This window comes from Myotis nattereri (assembly GCF_964212035.1).
Source record: "Myotis nattereri genome assembly, chromosome: 1".
Lineage (NCBI taxonomy): Eukaryota > Metazoa > Chordata > Mammalia > Chiroptera > Vespertilionidae > Myotis > Myotis nattereri.
Window position 1 is genome coordinate 35365503 of NC_138075.1, and position 21190 is coordinate 35386692.

The following is a 21190-nucleotide window of genomic DNA, read 5'->3' on the forward strand; positions in this document are numbered from 1 at the left end:
CTCATGATGCTGAGCCCACAACTCTGTCCAGGATAACACGGCCACTAGCTCTCTCTCATTACAAGAGAATAGTAAGAGGAACATGCTAAAGGTACAGACCTTCTCAAAGCACGGATAACAGACTGTGTGTGGAGAGTTTTAGAGATGAGTTAGACAAACACCTGGGGGTGGAAGAAAGGTATACATTCCAGGAGAGTATACTGACCTCATCTGATTTCTGAGCTCAGGAGCTAAAAGCAGGAGAGGAGGAAATGAATGTGGCTCACGTGCAAGTCACAGAGGAGGAAAGAGAGGCTGGCTCCAGCGCCTATCGGGAAGAGTGTGGTATGAAGGAAAAGGGAACAGGAGGAATAGCAGATCAGGGAGAAAAGGAAGAGCACGAGACACAGAGTCACTGGAGAGATCAGGTCAGGGGTCCTTGGGGGCCAGATTCTGCTTCATAGACTGACTTTCTTACTTGTATTTATTTTAAGTTCATTCTATTTGCACTGCAAGCCCTTCTGGCCAGATTTTGAAATCCTTTCCCTCAAGGAGGAATTGTGCTGGATGCAATTTCACAGTAAACAGATCTTGTGGAATTTAAACATATGACCTTGTTGATAGGGGCTAAAGGCCTCAAGACTAAGGCAGCTTTCTGCGGCTCTTCACTCTGGGCCAGTGACTGCTGAGGCAGACCGCTGCCTAGGGGGCCACCTGGGGGCGGGGATGGCGGAGGCGGGTCTGATGGTTTGCGGTGTGGGAGGGAGGAGCTGCAAATACTCTAAAAAATGAATCGGAGGCTTAGGAATTACTTTTAAACTATTCATACACAGAGCATCCCAATAGACTTGGAAACACAGTCACTATTTTAATAAGTAAATCAAACCTTAAAAGGACAGTATGCAGGTTTTCCCATTGCAAAGCACGAGGGTTTTCACCTCCGACCACTGTAGCTGCAGTGGCTCCAGGGAGGGAGGGCCCATTTGGGTGGTGACACTGCACTCATCGCTCCTCTCTGCTTTGTGTCCCAGACCTTTCAGGACACCAGTGAGCACCACTGGAAATGCACACGCAGACAGCACCCCATCGGGAGCAGCCTCGCCACCCAGGGTCACTGCTGGCAATGCAAAATATTCTTTTCCTCTGCTCTTGGGAGCTGAGCACCCTTCCAGGTGAGCCCTCAAGTTCAGCCTGGATTCATGATTGCTTGTGTCCACAGTCAACCCTAGGTGTACATGGCTCTTACAAACATGGACCTTTTGACCAAAATCACTCATGGTCCCAAGGACCATGAGACAAGTAGTCAGAACAGTTCAGGCCCCGACCAAGAGACAGGTCATAACTCTAGAACACTGCTAGCTACCAGCACTGTCACTTGGGGACACTGAACAAAGCTGCTGGACAGCACGCACAGAGCGTGTTGTAGAAACACTGCTCGAAGAGAGGCTAGGCCACCACACCTTGACTTGCCCGCCAAGGACAATACAAATCATCTCCAAATACCACGAACAAGGATGTGTGCTGACTGTGGGTAAATCCATCCCAGGCTTGCCAGCTCTGGCAACTGAATGTACTGCCACGTACGATGAAGAAGCGTGCCATATGTTTTAGCCCCAAGGAACTGAAACCCCACCCTTATGATATATGTGAATATTTAGATGTAGATGGTAGTGCTGGGGGGTGTAACTGGCTTTTGTGGTTGTGGGAATGGCAAGCCAAGACCAAGACACCAATTGTATTAAGGACTTAGCAAGGGTCAGTTTATGTAGATTCTTGATATTCCTGTGAAACAGATTTTTCAGTAAATCAAATAGATATATATCTGACCTACAAAAGCGTAAGAACGTAATAGCAGCAGGAGGACACGTTTGCCAAATGCTGGCATTGTGGATCCCAGGCATCTGACAAACATTATCACCTTGCGTCTCACCCATCATTTTGAGGAACATGGAGAGAACAGAGCCACAATAATTTCCTAACGGAACCCTATGGAACCTGGGCTCAACCTCCTCAGTTCAGAGATGAAAACATTGTCTACCAGCAACAGCCACTTTCCTCAGTGTCTTACTCCCTGCTGAAAGCTCGCCATCACTTATGCTGTGAGAGACGTCTGGCAGCTCACCTGCTCCAGCATGTCCTTGGGCAGATCTTCCTGCTCATCCATTGTTAGAATTGCTCGTTTGATTTCATCATTGGATAATCTTAACCTGGAGAAAGAATATTTTATTTTGTTAACAATACTGGTTTGAGCATTAAACTTTTATGGAAGATAATTCATTTTGCTACTCCAGCTGCTGATTTTCAAATACCGTTTTGCTAAAAAATCTCTCAGTGAAAGCTTATTTCCTGACAATATTGCACCTAAAAATAGTATTTTGAAACTGCTCTAACATTCTTTCAGGGCTTTGTAATGCTCTGCTGACACAGCGAACAAAGTTGTTATGTTCTGTTGCTTAGGGATTAGCAGATGAGAAGTAGGGGCAACACCCATACACATCATTCTCTTTAATATATTCATGAACTACAGGTGACAGTGGAAGAATAGAATCTTAATGTGATTATATATCAGGAGTGTAAGCTTGCTGTCATATTAAAATGCATTTAAATAAGTTTAGAATCTATGTTACTAGTAGTGTTAAAAATTGAACAACAGTTAGTATAAGTAATAAAAAGTACAAGCACTTCACAGTTGAGGAGTTTTCACATGTTATTTCATCTGAACTTCAAAATAACTCTAATGGTTCATTTTGTTTGTTTAATAGGGGAAGAAACCGAGGCCCAGAAGAGTGAAGCCACTGCCCACGGTACAACACATAGAGAAGTGGCAGTATCCACACACACCCAACATTCTTGATGCTAATCCCAAATTCTTTTTATAAATATTGCTTAGGGAAGGATTTAAGCAAAGACACAAATCTGTTTTCTATCTACAATAAATTTATATGATTTACTAATTTCATTAAGGATTTATGTCTTGATTATGTCAGAACACCAAAGTGTTAGCTGTAAAGAGTCATGATATTAAAACATACTTGGCCCTAGCCAGTTTGGCTCAGTGGATAGAATGTCAGCCTGTGGACAGAAGGGTCTCAGGTTCGATTCCAGCCAAGGGCACATGCCTGGCTTGCAGGCTTGATCCCCAGCAGGGGGTGTGCAGGAGGCAGCCTATCAATGATTCTTATTATTGATGTTTCTATCTCTCCTTCTCTCTTAAATCAATAAAAATATATTTAAAAATAACAACAAAACAAGCAACAACAAAAAAACATACTTGCAGCCCTGGCCGGTGTGTTCAGTGATTAGAGTGTGTCGTCCCCCCGCCCCCACACACTGGAGGGACACGGGTTCAATTCCTGGTCAAGGGCATGTACCTGGGTTGCAGGTTCAATCTCTGGCCCCGGCTGGGCCATGTGCAGGAGGCAATCAATTGATGTGTTTCTCTCACATTGATGTTTTTCTCTCTCTCCACCCCTTCCACTTTCTCTAAAAATCAGTGGAAAAAAATATCCTCCAGTGAGGATAAAAATAAATAAATAAACCATCCTTCTAAAAATGTGTTTTTAGTAGACACAACCAATAGTCATAACCAGATTATTAGCTATAACAACGGAGTCATTCTTTTGTTTTATTTGTAAACATCTAACCCAGACTTATTTTTTTAAATTTCACTTCCTTACAAGCTACCACTACTGTGGCATATTAACTTCATTTGATCTGTTCTTCAGTCTGAGACCTTCAAGAAGAATAACATTTAGGACTAAAGAGAAAGACATAAACACAAATCTGGAGCAAGACGTACAGCCCTCACAGGAAACGTTTGAGGACAGGGGACTTGACATTGGAAAGGCTAGTCCCCAATCTTGGCTCTGACACTTCTTGGCCAGTGAGATGTTGGAAAAAGTACTTCTTTAGCCCAGTTTCCTCATCTATAAAGTAGGGATAATAACGACTACACTTAAATAAAGGAGTGTGTGTATAGGTGTACAAAGTGAAATAATACATGTGAACTGTTTACCTGGCCATAGAAGGGCTCAATACACTGTATGTATATTCTACAAAGCAGACTTCTCTACACCAGAAAAAAGGGCAGCAATACTTATGTAACCTTAATAGTCACGTGCAGTTATCTGATCATTAAATAGCACTTAGTAGGGTTATTATGAACACTTCCCAAAGTACTCTTATACCCATTATTTCACCATAGATTCCTCTCTGCATACACTACCCATGAGGCCTGGGAGTGTCAAAATAGAATTAGAAGACGTGGTATCTATTTTAGAGGTGGGAGAATCAACTGATAAGCTGAGGCACAGGTGCACATAAAGCTCAGGTGCTTGCCGTGTTCTCACAGACAGACAGACAGAGGGCTGGAGAGAGCTGGGTGGACACGAAGGCCATCAGGGAGGAGCCCGCTCTGACAACTCTGGCTCATTCCCTCCTCTAGATTTTGACACAATCTCGTTAAAACCATCCACCCCGCCATTGAAACGGAACGTTGTTTCATGTGCCAATAAGTAGGACAGGGAAGGAGCACAAATTGGGGAACCCTAGTGTACTAATACCACTCTCTTCTATTTCATGTTTTCATATCCAAATAGAGCCTCTAGGCAACACGCCCAGCTGTCCACATTCTAAAACAAGGCCCATGCTCCCGCCTTGCCCGATGGTGGAAACATCAGAACTCCTGGGCTGTGGACAGTAAGCTGGGCCTGAGCAGACTTCTACAGATTGTTTTAGTCAGTGCCCCATAAGCATGGTAGTCAGTGGAACATCATGAGGGAAAAGCCTTCATGATGTGGAACAATTAGGCAAACTGGCCTGGGTGAAATGAATGGCGGGAAAAACTATCCCAGCATCGAGGTCTCCACCGCACAGGCCCGGGCAGCCCTACATCCCAGGACACTGAAGGCTCTTCAGTCAGTTAAGGGCAAACACCACGGTGTGGTCCTGTGAGGCCGAGGAAGGGAACGTTAGGGAAGGTGGAAACTGCCACTAATGGAAACCAACTGGCTGTGGAAATGTCTATAGTCCTCACGAGAAAAGCTCGGCTTATAAGAAAAAAATAAATTAGTCCCCTGTCCTTTTCACACTGAGTTGAAGAAACCACATTAGGATGCAGTTCTGCAGAGTTCCTTCTGTTTTGCATTTAAAAGAAAAGGAGTTGAAAATCAGAGAACAATACTTGAAGTATCAGACGTGCATTTCATTAGCTCCCCATATGGAGTGCAGAACTTCTTGCTTTTGAAATTGTATATATTTATGCTCCTCAACCCCCTGAGAGGCTGTCTGGACTAAGCACTAGCTCTACTTCATAACAATTTTGGTTTCTCTTAATGTGGCCCACAAAGAGACTGGAGACTTTAATGGGTAGTACTTAAGAAAATCGACCTGTCAACATGCCGCCTTGCACGTGGCCCGTTGGAGCAGACAGAGAAACTCTACCTTGGGGAAAGAGAAGGTATGCTGCCCCCCGGGATGGTTCCATAGGCTGCCGGGTTCTTAGTGTCATCTGTCATCCACAGAATGAGCTGCTAATCTCTGTAATTTAAGGCCCCTACCAGTTCTAGCCTTTTAATTGCTTTTAAAGCTCGGCAGCAGCACTCTGGTGTGCTGGAGGGTGGCAACTTCTAAGACACCCACTTCAACTTTCTTTACAAGCAGGAAACAAACTGGCCATTTAAAAACAGTATTTAAATCTACCTTGCTCTACTCAAGTATTTCAAAAATGTGCCAAGAGGATTGGAACATCCAGGCGTAATTACAGTAAGTTAGGGATGGACGGCTACCTCAGCCTTAGCTAGGCCTCGGTGGATTTAAGCCAAATCCTCCTGCTTTAAAGTAGAGTTCTGTGGTTTACGACACCCCGGCTGCCGTGCTAGAGGGCATCTGGAAAAAAGAATGGCAGGACACTCATAAACGTGTTTTTAGGTGGGTTCATTTTGCAATATAAGCCAGCTTCCCAGTTTCTTCCTGTCTTTTATTTTTTCCCCTTTTGGAAGGGAGAGGTGTTTTGGGGAGTAAAGCAGAGTGAATTTTAGACTGCCACGTACCACTACAGACATGCAGTAGAAAAGTTGCTGCTTACCGTGCCCGGGGCCGAGGAATGGATTCTCATTCCACTCCCTCCTTAGAGTCCCTCATGGCCTGGAGCTTCTGATTCAAAACCTACCTCCCAGGCACTCTCTTCCTAGGAGCCACAGTGACCCCAGCCATTCATGCTGCGGGCACATACAAAGGGTCTGTATCCCCCCTCCCCAGCCCCTGGGATGGGAAGGGCTTCCTTTCTGATTGTCTGCTCAGATCCAGGTGAGATTGTGGCAGGTGCCTCTGACCAAAGAGTCCACTGACTTGCAGTGTGTGGGTAAGGAAGAGCTCTGAGGGAGAAGAAGCACTGCAGACATACACTCATTAAATGGAATATACCCCAGACTTTTCACTGGGGCGGAATTTGATGTAATGACTACGTTGCTAGGAATTAAATTCCTAGTCAGCGAGATAAGAAACAGAGAGGGTTGCCACCCTTTGGAAATGAAATAAGCAGGAAAAAAGAAAGATAGTAAGTGTGGAAAGGTAAGAAATCTTGACATCAACTTGGAAATGTTCCTACTCATTGTCCCCATGTACAAAATCAGTCTCCGGGTTCTGTTCAGGGCTTCTCCATCTCTCTCAACTCTGTCCCTTGTCAGGTCTCCCCTGGGCAACAGAAAGAGCCTCCTACCCGATGGCTCCAGTCCTTGACCCATTCCATCCTGTCCCGCACACGATCAAACTTGCAACCTTATTAAGACAAAGTGATCTCCTTCCGAACAAGCTGCGCCAATTTCCGATCTCATGGGCACGTGAACAAGCCACTGACTGAGCAGCTCCCACATGCAGGCACCCTGCCAGGTCCACTCTCACAGGTCCACTGCAAGGCCACCACTCTCATTATCTCCGTCTTATAGATGAGGAGGGCAGGGTCGATCCTGGGTGGACTCCTGCCCTCACAAAGGCACCGGGCACGGACTGCAGGCTTTCCTGCCTGTTCTCATTAAATCCAAGCGACAACCATCTGCTGCAAACACAGGGCTCTCTTTATTAGCGGCTCATACCCCTCTGGTGCCTTTTCTCCAGCTGCACGCCTCCTGGGAGCTGCCTCTGTCCCCCGTGCCCAGGTAACTTATCGCCCTTTGAGGCCCACTGTCCCTCTGACCTGGCCGAGCTTCTGTCTCCTTGTCAGACCAATCTGAGCCCTGAATAGTTCACAAGTCACCTCGCCTGTGTCACCTTTCTTCTCCAGTCAGCATGAGCTTCCCATGGCAGCAGTGCTATCTTAAGTGTGGGTACATCCTATGGCACCCTGCAGGGCACCAGGCAGGCAGATGCTTCAAAGCGGTAACTCTCTAAGAAAACATATCAAACATGCTCTCCCAGACCTCTTCCCTCCGTTAAGCCCCTGGGTCCTTAGTGGGTAGTAATGCATTGCCGACGAAAAGGGAAGAACGAAATCAGGAGAACTGCTGACTGGTTACAAAAACTAAATAAAAAACAAACTAAAATGAAACCTGCTTAATTTCTTTTACCTTTACCACAGCACATATAGCACATCAGCCCTGCACTTTCCCAAGGAGGGAGTGCAAACTATTGACTACTGAGCAGGAAAGCAAGCGCTGATGGATCCTCTGTGGGAGGGAAGGTTTGGAACCTGATCAATAGGCTCAATTACCATAAGGTCAACTGAGACTCTAAATTGCTTTGTTACGCACAATAACTTTTAATTATGCACACTGCAATAGCACTTATTCATTAAATTGTGTTTTAATAGATAATCTAACAGATATGAGGCAAGCTCTTAAAGCTGTCTTCCAGAGTTCGGAAACATTCAAGTTCTAAGTCATCTTAGGTTCTGACATTTTTGAGGTAACAAGGGAATTACATACCACAAATATGAAATGATTCTGTCAATTAAGGGATGGGAAATCTGCCAACAAGATATGTAACCTTATCTATAACTAGTGTAATTACTCTGGTTGGCACCTAGTACCGAGAATAATCTGTCTATAAGGAACTGGGTCACAATTTATAGTCCTAAGAGCACTTAAGTGCCATGGAAATTCAAGAGTGACAGCTTCCTTGGTCAAGTTGTTTTAAAGTATTCCTCCTGAAAATATAGGAAAAATTTTTTTAAAAAAACCCACTTTTCCCAAATTTTCATTTTATTTTGCTGTTAAGAATGTTATTTGTAGCCCTCGCTGGTTTGGCACAGTGGATAGAAGGGTTTGGGTTTGCTTCTGGTCAAGGGCACGTACCTTGGTTGCAGGTTCCTCCCTGGCCAGGGCCCTCCCTGGTCAGGGCATGTGCAGGAGGCAACCAATCAATGTGTTTCTCTCACATCGATATTTCTCTCTGTCTTGCTCTCTCTAAAAATCAATGAAAAAATATCCTCTGGTGAGGATTAAAAAAAAAAGAAAAAAAAAAAAGAATGTTATTTGTAAAAGAAATTGACATAGCCCCAACTGGATAGCTCAGTTGGTTGAGCGTTGTCATGTACACCAAAAAAAGGTTGTGAGTTCAATTCCCAATCAGGGTAGACATGGGAGGCAACCGATCAATGTTTTTCTCCCACATTGATGTTTCTCTCTCTCTCCCCCTCCCTCTAAAATCAATAAACATATCCTCAGGAGGATTAAAAAAACTGAAACAAAACAGACTGTGTACACCCAGAAGAAAAATAAGAGGCCTTCAATTGCTTTCAGTGGTGTCTTCCTGAGCACGTGATTGGGGAGCAAATGTGGGGATATACAGGGCCTGGCCATTTACACAGCGTCCCTTCTTCCAGAGGCAGAAAGGAAATACTAGCTAACAGGATGGTTCATGTTACCTCATCAGTTGTATTAAAATTCAGGGATCTCACTAGGCTTCAATTTCTCTTTCACTAAAAGAAACATTTGGTCCCTGGAGTAATATATATCTGGCTAACAATCAAGCTTCTAGGCTGAAAACCAAGCAGCAGCTTTTTGTGTTAAAAGAAACTTACTCTAAGACCCTCTAAAAACTCAGGACTCCTACTTTCTCTCTTCCCTCTCCCTGAAAGAGAAGTCACCTGACACCAGCCTCAATGCATATACAGCATTCTTTCTGGAATGCAACCAATGGGACTTACACTTAAAGCCTCAAAATTCAGGATTCTTTACATCTTCATTCCCCTCATAAGCATTAGGTACTTTTGCCTGATGTGAAAGTCCCCTTTAGAGAAAAGAAGAAACTAGATCCAGACAGGTTACTAGAAATGCCCTAGACAGCCTGAAGCGACAATCAGATTCCAGGCTCCCAAATTTCCTTTCTTCTTTTCAAGTTCCAAGGTTGAGATGGTTCACTAGTTATGAGAAAGATTTCTGAACATTAGCTGAATTAGTTACATTAGCATTTCATTGAGGTTTGAGATTTACATATTCTTTTAGTCATAAAAATGTTCAGAAAGAGCATGAAATCATATAACCTTGAAGTATAAAAAGATAACTACAGAAAGGAAAATTAAAAAAAAAAAAAAAGGTTCATCGTCAGTCCTGATTCTGTGACAGTATTTACTCAACAGCCAAAGTATCTCTGAAGCCAAGAAGTAAGTATAAATAAAAGTAACGTCCATTTTACAGGCTAACTGAGGGGGAGAGGGACACACACACAAACATGGACTTGGGAGTCTGTGGAAATTAAACTCTAAGACAGTAGGCAACCAGCTCTGACAGATTCCACTGGGAGAGTAAGCACCACAGTTGTCCTCACCTTAGCAGAGAGTCCGAAAAATAGTATCTCACACAGTTGAGGTATAAGAACAAGTGAAAACACGTATTTTGGAGCCACATGATAGAGAAGTTGGTCCTACCAAAAATGTCTATTCAACATCAACAATACCTTGATAGAAGGATGTTGCAATTCTGAGCTCTGCGACCATCAATCACCGAAAGCTCTTTGACTTTTAGTTTGGAACTCAGTGTGTCATCGATGGCATCTGCTTCTTTCTATAAAGAGCATGAGAAAAATCAATCACAGTCAACCAGGGACACTCCAGCTTCAGACACATACTTTTCCTGCGTGCGCGCCCACACACACACACTCTCTCTCTCTCTCTCTCACACACACACACACACACACACACAGGCAAAGCTGAGATGGTGAGGGGGGAGTGTAGGAGGGTGATGGAATTGAAACAAAGACTAAAATCTAGTAGACAAAGGGAAAATAAGAAGCCCTGACCACCCACATTTGAAAAAGCATTGTTTGGAAGAACAAAGTGCTCCTAAGTTGAAGATGCTACGCGTGCATACATTATCAGGGAGTGGTGCCCTCCTTTTGTCCCCCAAGCCCCTATGGACAGCAGACAGAACTGTCACTATGAATCAAGCTCAGCTGAGGCCTGCCATCGCTGGTCCGGCCATTTGTAGGGCACATTCACCCCACAACCGCTTGCATCCTAAGCACTTAAAAGGCTGAACAATGAAGACCCCAAACGTCGTGAAGCTCCCAAGCCCAGATGGTACCTTTCGTTACCCTGGAGCCTGATGGACAGCTCAAGGCATTAGTCCAATTACTTGAGTTAACAACGAAACACTACTTGCAACCCTGCTGCTGTGCAGAAAGCTGTAAGCAATGATGGCCAGTCATAACTTACGGTGGGAGAAGCATAAAGCAATCATATATAAGATACTGTTTGCGTAAGCTGGACATCAAGGTGAAAACATAGACTAACTAGATAAATAGCAAGTTTAATATTATCAGAGGTCAGGACCCATTTATAAAATGTAAGGAGCTCTGGAATTGTGTAACAGCTTAGGAAACAAAGATGACGTGGAATTTATACTAAGAGCACCATGTGACCAAACTTAGCAACTGTCTTTTGTGGTAATGGGATTCCAGCTAAGAGTTGAAACCCAACATGAAATTACCTAGGCATTGTTACACTACCTGAACAAAACAAGATAACAGAGACTTTTCGAGCTTATAGGGAGCTGGTTTACACTAAGCGAGGTTCAGGTAGTAGCTCACTTACCTGCTTGGAGTTACTGCTCACAAAGAAGTCCTACAGCCACGGCAGAGGCATGGGAAAGGCAAATCAGACACATGCAGCTCAGAAACCACAGCAACAAAGGGGGTAAGTCCAGGAGATCAGGGAGGGGTGTAAGAGGTGACTATGCTCCTAGGAGCATCAATGAGGGTGAATGAAAATGAGAGAGTCTGGCGGAAAATACAAATAAGGGCATGGTACTGAGCATTCGGGGTAGAGAGATGGCATGGGCCACACCTCATTTTCACTGGTGGAAAATCAAATTGAGAAAGGAATTCAAACACCCCAAGAAGACTCAAGTTGGGAAAGGAACCACATCCTGTTTGAAAGGACCACTGGGCTCCATTGATTCAACATGATTTTTACTTGAAGTGAAAAAAAGAAATCAATTGAATCAACTTAAGGAAATTATTCCCATTGGTATATACTACTACATATATATTTGGTGGAAGCAATCTTCTGTCTTCTTGTATCACAGGGAAGGATTATGAAAAGACAAAAGACTGGTTCAACAACATAGGTCAGTAGTATTAACCCTCAGTGCCCATAGGTGCGACAGGGAGGGAAAAGACAGAGCTCACTAATTGGGAGACAAGAAGGGATCTGGGTGCTGTGTAGCCATCGGTGGCCCTGTCCCAGCTGCCTCAGGGCTGTTTCTAGCATACAAAAGTCAACAGCCTCTTCTTGAAACAGTCCATAGAAAAGACTTGGAATGAAGAAGAAAAGAGGAAGAAGTAATTGACACATTATGAGAAAGTCACAAATTTCTTTATATATTCTTGCCATGATGGAATGAATACAGCTTCGGTGTGCAAAACACACCCCAGTTTTTGGACCAACCACTAGCACAGCCAGCATTTGTTCAGCAAATTCCTTAAGGCCTCACTGGTTCTGGCAGTGCCGCTAAGGCCAATTTTACGCAGATGGGCGGCTTCATAGATAGCATCCTTGAGGGAAACAAAATGCCCCCTCCCCTGGCTCCACCCTGACATGAGGGACTGTTTTTCTAGAATGGCATTAAAAAATCATTGATAACCACGAGAAAACTTCTCCTCTGATGTCACAGTTTTCTCCTGTCCTTGTACTCTAAAACTCTTTAGGACTTGTTCCCTTTAAAAGCAGTTTCTCCTTTCAAGGGCAGAAAGAACTATGATGACGTGAACTCCGTGAGGCCTTACCCTACTTTTCTCTTTTTTTGTTTTTTAAAATATATTTTTATTGATTTCAGAGAGGAAGGGAGAGGGAGATAGAAACATTAATGAGAGAGAATTATTGATCAGCTGCCTCCTGCACGTCTCCTACTGGGGATCGACCCACAACCCGGGCATGTGCCCTTGACTGGAACCGAACCTGGGACCCTTCAGTCCGCAGGCCGATGCTCTATCCACTGCGCCAAACTGGCTAGGGCGCCCTACTTTTCTCTTTTAAAGAGACAAGCTGCTTAGTTGAATTTACATCTGGCTCTCACTGTCTGGCCTTCAGAAAAGAAACTTCTAAAAAGTTCTCTGGCAACTCTCCATAAATTCCCACCATCAGGAAATGGAGATTTCTGACCTCTACTGTCATGGGCTATGGAATCAAGCAACTATCAATAACTAGCTGGTATTGGTGCTCAGTCTGTCCGTAAAATGGGGACAACAACTGGATTACTAGTATGAGGATTAAATGTGATAATGCATGTAAAGCATTTTGTACAATGCCTGACACATAGTTATGAGCTCAGGACTTGGAAGCTATCATAAAATTATCTTTCAAGCTGATGATCAAGTCCTTTTCTTCTCCTACTGTCCTGCTTTCAGCTGAGTTGAACAATTGGTCCAGATCTCCCCTTTGTAAGCAGCGGCAGTAATAAGTGCAACAATTAATAGCTAAGTAATGTGTCTCATCTTTCCAGGGGAGGGGATGACGAATGCCATGGGAGAGTTTGGTTAATTGTTAGCCTTACGATTCCCTTCCTTTAAAGAGTGCTTGAATCATCACATTTTAAATAAAATCACAAAGTTTATTAGATGGGGCATGACAAAAATAACAATGTTTCCAGATCTATTTCAAATAAGTTAACATTCTTTTTGAAACCTTAAATTCTTCACTAACTGGCTTGAACCAAACTTGACAGAATCATTTATCTTTGGCTCCACCTAACAGGCTGCCTGATTTTTCCAGATGATTTTTTTGGTGTAGAGCTTTGGGCTTGGAATATAAATAGGAAGTTGGGATTTGCATTTTTAGGAACTAGTGCTGATAGATTCTTATAGATAGGGTTCCACAATGAAGTAATGACTCAACAGTTCTCAGATAATAAATGAATGGGTCTTAATCTTTTTGAGGTTGAGATTCCTTTGTAAATCTGATAAAAGCTGGGATCCCTCTCCAGAAAAATTGTATACACTGATGTTTATATAAACCCCGCATTTGATTAACTCTTACCATGCAGTCCATTACAGAACCTCTACCTTATACTTTAGTCTTAAGAAAAATCATCATTTACAATTTTCTCTTCAGTGTTCAAGGACCAAGATTATTGAAATATATTCCTAAATCACATAATTTTTCAATGTGAAAACGAGATAAACAGAATAATGAAACATGTAAAAAGAATAAAAAGGAAAACTATTTGACCATTTGTATCAGAAGAACCATTAAATGTTCCGAAAGGGACCCCAAGAATGATCTGTGCATTACACACTGGCAGGAGAGATCAGGTTGTGGAGCCTGAGACACAGTTACCCTTTGTTCCCTAAATCAGAGCAGAGAGGCTTTGAGATATTATTCTGCGGGCTGATAACAGGACCTATAAAGAAGGGGTGTCCTCAGGCAAAGAGCAGCGGGGAGGAATGAAGATAGTGAGCTGTTAATTTATTGCCACAAAGATATGACTCCCTCTAGTCTAGGTAAATGTCAAGTTCATTTCCCTCTGTCCAACTACATGGATAGGGAGAATGAATTTATAACATCTCAAGATAAAATTTCCCATAAAACCAAGATAAATATTGTTTAATTGTATGTGAAATAGTATTACTACACAATGCACTTCTTTATATAATAAAATAAGCCTTTTGTGGCTGGCCTGTGTAATATAGTTTTAATGAGGAAAAGAGCTTTTGAGATTCAAGAAATTGACTTTCAAATGAACTTTTGGAATGTGAACAGGGGAATAACTGCACACTATTAAATTCCATTTTATGTGGCGCGTAAGCTTATATAATCAGCCCTGCACACCTTTGATATCCACACTGAAAAAAGGCCTGAATAAGAATGGTCTTATTCTTAAAACTTCAGTTAAAGAAAATCCTTTGCAAAACCCAACCTTCACAATGAATAAAACCATGGCATAAGAACAACAGGAAGCTAAGAATTATGCCATTTGTATACTTGACTGTGCTACCTGTTTGGACACTGAATATACACTAAGCCATTTTTTAATTATCTGTGAAATAGGAATAATACTCACTTCATAGAACTGGTGTGAGGATTAAATTAAAAAATAAGTATAAGAGCTCCTTGAGAACTAACTTTAGGGTTGATGAGACTGGGAACTCCATACCAAAATGGATTATCATCTTTTATCCTACCTTACTGTTATTTAAAGATTTCCCTTATCTCTGCTTTTATTCTACAAGTTGCACTGTAGGCCTGCGTAACCATTTAATACATTTGCATCATTTGAAATACTTCATATATAAAGCAGACAGTATGAATATTTGTCCTGTTTTTAATGATACAAATTTTTAAAAATCAAATGGAGCATATCTTGTGCATGTTTATGAACATATATTTATAGAAAAATCTCTCCTAAATGTCATTAATTAATATTCATCTAAATTATACTGATCTGATATATATAAATATTTTCCCCCCTCCTCCCCAATCTTCCTCTGTGCAATGTTCCTGTTGCATGCACACAGATAACGGCTTACATGGGTTCCTTTCCTCTCTGAGAAATTTATTTGGCCAATCAACTGGCTGAAGTACTAGTATAGGGAATTTGACCAAGGTCTGTTTTTCTTGTTGTTATTTTTTATTTAAACTCTGGAGGGAAGAAAGAGGAGATACCATAGGAAAAATAGGTTCCTAGTATTCATTTGGGAGTGGAAAAGAAAGCAGCTCAAGTGTGATAATTATACAGTACTCTGAGACTAGCGGACAGTCAGCGACAGGCAGCCTGTTTCCTTTATTCTGTCTACAACTTCTCACTAGAGTGCCTGCATCTTTTCTATCTCTCTACGCTCAGTAAATTCAATGAAATGGCTCAGATTTCCTTCATTTGGGAAATATATTTATGGCTTTCAAGTTCTCATCTCAAATTCTTGCAGCAAGAGGAGAAACATGCTTGAACCAAGCTGAGCAGGTGTGTTGAAACTTTTCTCCAGGAAGTGCTATTGAAAATGGCACCAATGGTTCTACTTGCCAGTCTACTTAGTGGTAAGTACAACTAAAATGTGCTGGTCTAGCCTGACTGCAATGACTGCTGATTAGTTAAACAGTGACTGGTTGCTAGGAGACAATTGCCCAATGCCAGGCTTTCTGCAACCCTGTCTCCCGGAGCTCTTAAGAACTGTCCACATATTTGTCCCAGAGCATTTTGGCAGCATCCTTTTGCACCTTCTGCTGAAAGCCAGTTAATTATGAGTCTTGTAAACTTGGGTCTTTCAACCACCTGCCTTCATAATAAATGCAAGCCACATGCTCAGGCTTGAATAGCATCATTTGGAATAACTGCTGTTTTCCCTTCCTTTAATTTACTTCCCAAATCCTCACCTTCAGAAACCAGAATGGACCAGTATTACTATTAGTAACTGAAACTAAAGTAGAAAATCAATGGGCCATGTAATGAGGTCAGAAAATTATTTGACTTTCCCAGGAAATCAGCTAAACTGTCAAGGCCAGAGAATGCCTTGCTGTGACAGCAGAGGGAGGAGACCCTCGCCGCCGATCAGGGATGAGTCTGCGCCAAGCACCTGCTGTATGAGGGCTCTAAACACACCTTTTACTTGAAAGGTCAAGTGTCTCGCTTCCTAGTGGACAACGTCCTATCTTCCTGTTCCTCATTTCCTTTAATGGTGTGCATGGTATTGCCCAAGCTTGCCTTCACACTTATATCTGGTACCAGCTAGTCCTGTTTTAAGGTTATGCGGCCACGCCAGGCAACACTTGCGTTTTTGCACACTTCTAGAATAGCATTAAAATGCACTGCAGAGAGGCTGTCCCTCTAAGTGAAAATGTTCTGGCTAAAGGACATACCCACTTTTCTTTTCAATGGCAGATGTATTCAAGGCCATTTTAAAAATAACCCCCCTCATCTTTTGTGTCCCCTCCCAGCTGCAGGCATCTTCTCCCTCGGTGCGGGGCAGTTCTGCTTTGAGAACTCTTTCCTAGGCACCAGGCCAGGCCTAACCAGACTAGGAAGTGTGCTGCTTGTTTGAGGAGACTCAACTCTGGCATGATTCATTCAGGAGCGAAGGGCCTCCCAGCAAAGCCCGAGGAATGCCCCTGCCTTGCAGATGCACAGCACCCGAGTGCTCCTTGTTTAAGCCGCACTCCGCTTTCCTCATCATTTCCTTCCCACAGTCACCCTTAAGGATCTTCCTTCTCACACTCAGGGACTTCATTTTTCCCTTCCTAGGTCTCTGACTAGGACCCCACTCCACCTCTTCCTTGTTCTTCTGAAACGCTGAACCTGGCCACCTTGCTGTGACCTCTTCTGACCCACGTGAGAGGTACCACGCATACGTGACGGGAGTTCATGGATCACATGCTCTCACCACTATCACGAGGGCTCTGCTCATTTCCCAAAGCTTCCCTGGTCCTAGTTGTATCACCGCCACCTGCGCACTTGCTCAGCCTCCCAACCCCACTCTGAGTCGATTGTGTTCATGACATAATAAAAACTTCTCTCTAGGCTCCAGCTAGCTGCCAAATTACAGCCATTTACCAACCCCCAAACTTCTAAAGGTCCCATCTATTTGAAAAAAGCAGTCTGCTTCTGATAATAACCATCTGATATGGTGTGTTTTTTTCCAAAGTCAGATAAACTAAAATGGCTTCAGAGAGAAACATTATTTTGGCTAAACAAGTTAATATACAGAACTTCCACCAGTGGAGACAAGGTCTTGGACACACACCAGGGTATGAAGCTCCCTAACAAGAAGCTTATATACCTTTGACATGTTCACACACACGCACTGACAGGCACACACGTGTGGACACATACACCATGCTGCTTTGCAGGAACATGCAGGGTAGACCAAACAGCCTAGAACTAAGATGCCTATCATGGCATGGGTATGGCAGGTGGCCAGGGATCATGCATGAGGATGTGGTTTCCTCTGTAGCATCTGGAAGGCATGTGCTGTTACCTGCTGTCTTTGGTAGGCAGAGAAGGTTCGTTCCAGGTCTTCAAGATCTAGAATTTTGAAGACTTTTGAATCATCAATTTCAGTCCATACTGTTCCTTCCAGCTTGTTCTGCAAATATTAAGTTAATAAGCACTAGGGTTTACAGCTATACACAAAAAGAACAGACGTGGTTATATTTTAAAATGCTGCTATCCCCAATTTTTCATTCTACCAGATGCTCAAAGTGAGCTGGCTTCCAACAAGGTGCCATTTATTTCAGAAGCTTTATCACTTAAATATCTAAGCTGGTGAGAAGCCCGAGTCCATACTAGAAAATGAAATCACTTAGCAGCCAGGGCTGTGTCCCCTTTCTGTGACAGCACCGTGAGCTGCTAATGACACCCACTAGAGGGGGGAGCGGGATCAATGGCTTACCTCCGGCAGCTTGGACCAGTTGAAGGATTTCAGGGCGTTGGTGGGCTGAGGAATGTTCTTCTTCTTTAGTGCCAGACCCAGCGGAGCACCAGGAGGGGGCATGATCCCCCCCAAGGGAGGAGGCCCCGGGGGAGGGGGAGGCCCCCCTGGGGGGAGGGGAGGAGGAGGAGGAGGAAGCACTCCTCCTGGCAGAGGTGGGGGCGGTGGGGGAGGAAGGAGAGACCCTGGCACAGAGGAGGGAAAGGGTGCCCCTGGGGCCCCAGGCGAAGGTCCACCTGGGATTGAAGCACAGACAGCCCTCTGCAAAGATAAACATAGGAAAAGAGGTCAATGGAAGAAGTAAATTCACTGGATGATTTTAAGAGTCTGACACTTTGCCTGAAATTACAGAGGCATTCTGAGCATGTGGGATCTAAGGGGCAGTAAGGCCAACAGACCTTCCAGGCCGTGGTGGACTCTACTGCGTGGGGCCTTTGTATTTGGTGCTCTGGTGCTTCTACGCAAAGTGTTCACACACCTCTCACGTTTGAACCATTGTCCAGTTGGGTTTTCTGGAAATCAGTTTTTATTTTAAAAGGCTAATGGGACTCCCCTTGCTCTTATTAGAGGATTTGTATTTAAAAAACACACACTCAAAATCGCCTCTGCTGCCCAGCCTATAAGATAGCAGAGGGGGCGAGTCTCACAACCATGCAGTAAATCGGGAGCTGGTTTAGGTTTTCTCCCTGAGTCAGGAGCTGGCGACTTAGGACGAGGGGCTCAGGGGCAGGATCAGGGAGGGCGGAGCCGCTGCCTGTGGTCCTCACCCGGCTGAGCTCGTGCAGCTGGGCCGTCAGATCCGCCACCTGCTGCTTGACTTGCTTATGCTCAGTGGTCTCCTTTTCAAGCTTCTCTTTCATTTTATTTAAGGTCTGCATCATCTCCTCCTTCTCTTGGGTCTTGGCGTCACATTCTCTCTCTTTCTTTTCCAATTTCTGTTGTAGCTCATTGTGCTCTGCATAGGAAACAGCCAGACATGAAAACCAGGCTCTCTTAAAAGCCGAAGCGTCTTCTCTACAAAGAAAACTGCGGATGGGGAGGTTCTTTATTGGGTAAATATTCCTCTTCTCCATCAAGGGGAGCGGCTGGCGGGCGCAATGGTGTTCGTACTTAGAGGGGGCTTCAGATGAAGAACTTTACTCACTACTACATTTTCTAAGAGACGGAGGAAGAGACCCTAGAGCCACAGCTCTTGTGCAGGAGAATGGTGCCTGTTTGGAACGTCATTCAGAATCCTGTCATAGACATGGCCCTTCACCGACACTCGGGGAAATGAGTATCAAAAGGGCCTCTTCACAAGTTAGAAATGAAGAGAGAGGCCCAGGGTTGCTTAGCTAGCTTTTCTGGCTTGTGTCTGACTCACAGAGGGGCTGAGAGGGAGGATCTTGCACTGTGAGGAAATGCTGCTGCCAGACCAGTGTTTGTTCCAAAGCAGCCATTTCTCCGCCCCCCCCCCCCCCCCCAGAAGGCTACTTGGACTAGAAGAATGTTATGCTTCTGGCAAATAGTTCTTAAAACTTGTGAAAACAAAGGTTATCATCTCAGCATTAAATATCTTTAGGGCGGTGGTACTGGCTGACCACGAGAATCACCGTCCTATGGGGAGAAAAGTAGTTGCTCTCATGTGTAGTTTTACTGACTCCCAGCCCTGCTGGAATCAGCAGTAGTGCTTGTCTGCATTGCCAATATGCCGGCCGCTCTAGCACTAATGGGAGTGACGGGCTTTGGAAAAGAGGACTAAAGAAGTTTAGACTGCAGGTCTTCATTTCCAATGCTTGGCCCCAATTACAATCCCTATTCTTTTTATATCAGTAAACCCACTAGAGAGATAACCCACTGGGGCAGAGCTATACAGAGTTGGTATCTATGTCCAAATTTGATCACACATTGAAAATTTTGCTTTCTCTGTCTCTTACTTTCCCTCTTGAGTCCACCAAGATCAGACTTTGCAGAGAAGCGTTCAAGACACCCAAGTCCTTGGCTTTTACCAGCCTTGGAGCGAAGGTAACGGTTAACCCACTTTTACCACGTCTACCACTTTGGGCAGTCAGACACATCTGAAAACTCCCTCCCTGTCTCCCCTTTTCCTTCTTCTATCTCCGTTTCATTCCTCTCTGACAGCTGTAAGATTCGACTCTCCATCACCAGTCATTAGCCTCTGACATCTGGCCTCACCCCAGAACCGCCTGAGGGAGTAACATCTCAGAAACCCAGACTCTATCCCAGAAAGTCTCTTTTGCAGGCTGGGCAGGGCTTGGGGTCTGTGGTTTCCAAATGCTCCCTAGATGATTCTGATGTAATGCCAGGTTTGGTAAGCTCCAGACTAAAGGATTCTCTCCACAAATGGCATCCATTTATCATCCATTTACTAAGCGTTTACTCGGTGCTCACTGGGTGTGCTGCACAAGAGAATTCTCCCCAGATATGCTCCACCTTTCAGGGTCATGGAACTTCCTGTCTCCTCACAGCCTCCACCCTCTGCCCTCTTTAACACAACTTTGCTACTTGAAGCTTCCAGAACAGAGTTTTATCTACTATGTCTCCTTTCACTCCCTTCCCTTGACCTCGCTTTAAAACATCCTGTTCCTCCTACTGACCGTGGCCATTTTCTCTGTATCACCGCAGCCTACAAAAGTCCCTGTCATTTATTGTGCAACCGGCATGTGTTGGACACGATGCTTCAGTCCTTACATTCCTTTTGTCATTTAATCTTCACAGCAACCCTGTGATTTAGGTTTACTCTTCATTTTTCAGAGGAGGAGGCTGGAGAAGAGATCAGGGCTTAGCCTACCCACACAGTCAGGGGCAGAGCTGAGACGCAGACCCAGAGCCCAGCACATGCCTGACACACACAGGCACTCAGTGAGTATCCATGGAATGAGTGATTGAATGACCGCAAAGCTCTGTCCTCAGTTCTCTCATCAACTTGCACACCTGAGTCTCCATCCTTTAAGGGTATGTCCCTAAAATACCACTCATTGATCATTTTCTTTTGATATAATTTCTCTTTACTATTTTAGTCAATGTTCCTATTTTTTTTTTCTATAGAAGTTTCTAGAATTTATTTCTAAAAATGGATGTGCAATCTTACTTTTTGGAGAGCAATCTGAATTCATGTGAGGAACTTGGAATATGACAGAACTTCACATTTGGTGTTTTCCCCTATCAGTGTGGCCCTGCCCTTCTGCTCAATGGAAAAGGACAAGAGGGAAGGAAGTGCTTCTGCAGCTCTTGGACCTTCTTTTCAACACTCTTGGCGCGAGTGCTCTTGTATTTCACTGGCTGTGACTGAGTAACGTGGACAAGGAACAGGAAGTCAATGAATACTGGCTGGGAGTATGACTGTTTTCTCAAAGGGGCC

General features: G+C 44.0%; 1 protein-coding gene across 1 annotated transcript in view; it reads right to left on the reverse strand.

Annotated features, from left to right (window-relative positions):
• Positions 1 to 21190, reverse strand: part of DAAM1 (dishevelled associated activator of morphogenesis 1) — a 157478-nt gene that overhangs the window by 20710 nt on the left and 115578 nt on the right. Inside the window, exons 13-18 of the mRNA XM_081087886.1 lie at positions 18597 to 18784; positions 17791 to 18090; positions 17377 to 17484; positions 11006 to 11035; positions 9871 to 9977; positions 2102 to 2186 (exon numbers count right to left, since the gene is read on the reverse strand). Of these exons, the coding sequence (XP_080944012.1) occupies positions 2102 to 2186; positions 9871 to 9977; positions 11006 to 11035; positions 17377 to 17484; positions 17791 to 18090; positions 18597 to 18784 (818 nt within the window). The remainder of the gene's footprint in view (positions 1 to 2101; positions 2187 to 9870; positions 9978 to 11005; positions 11036 to 17376; positions 17485 to 17790; positions 18091 to 18596; positions 18785 to 21190) is intronic.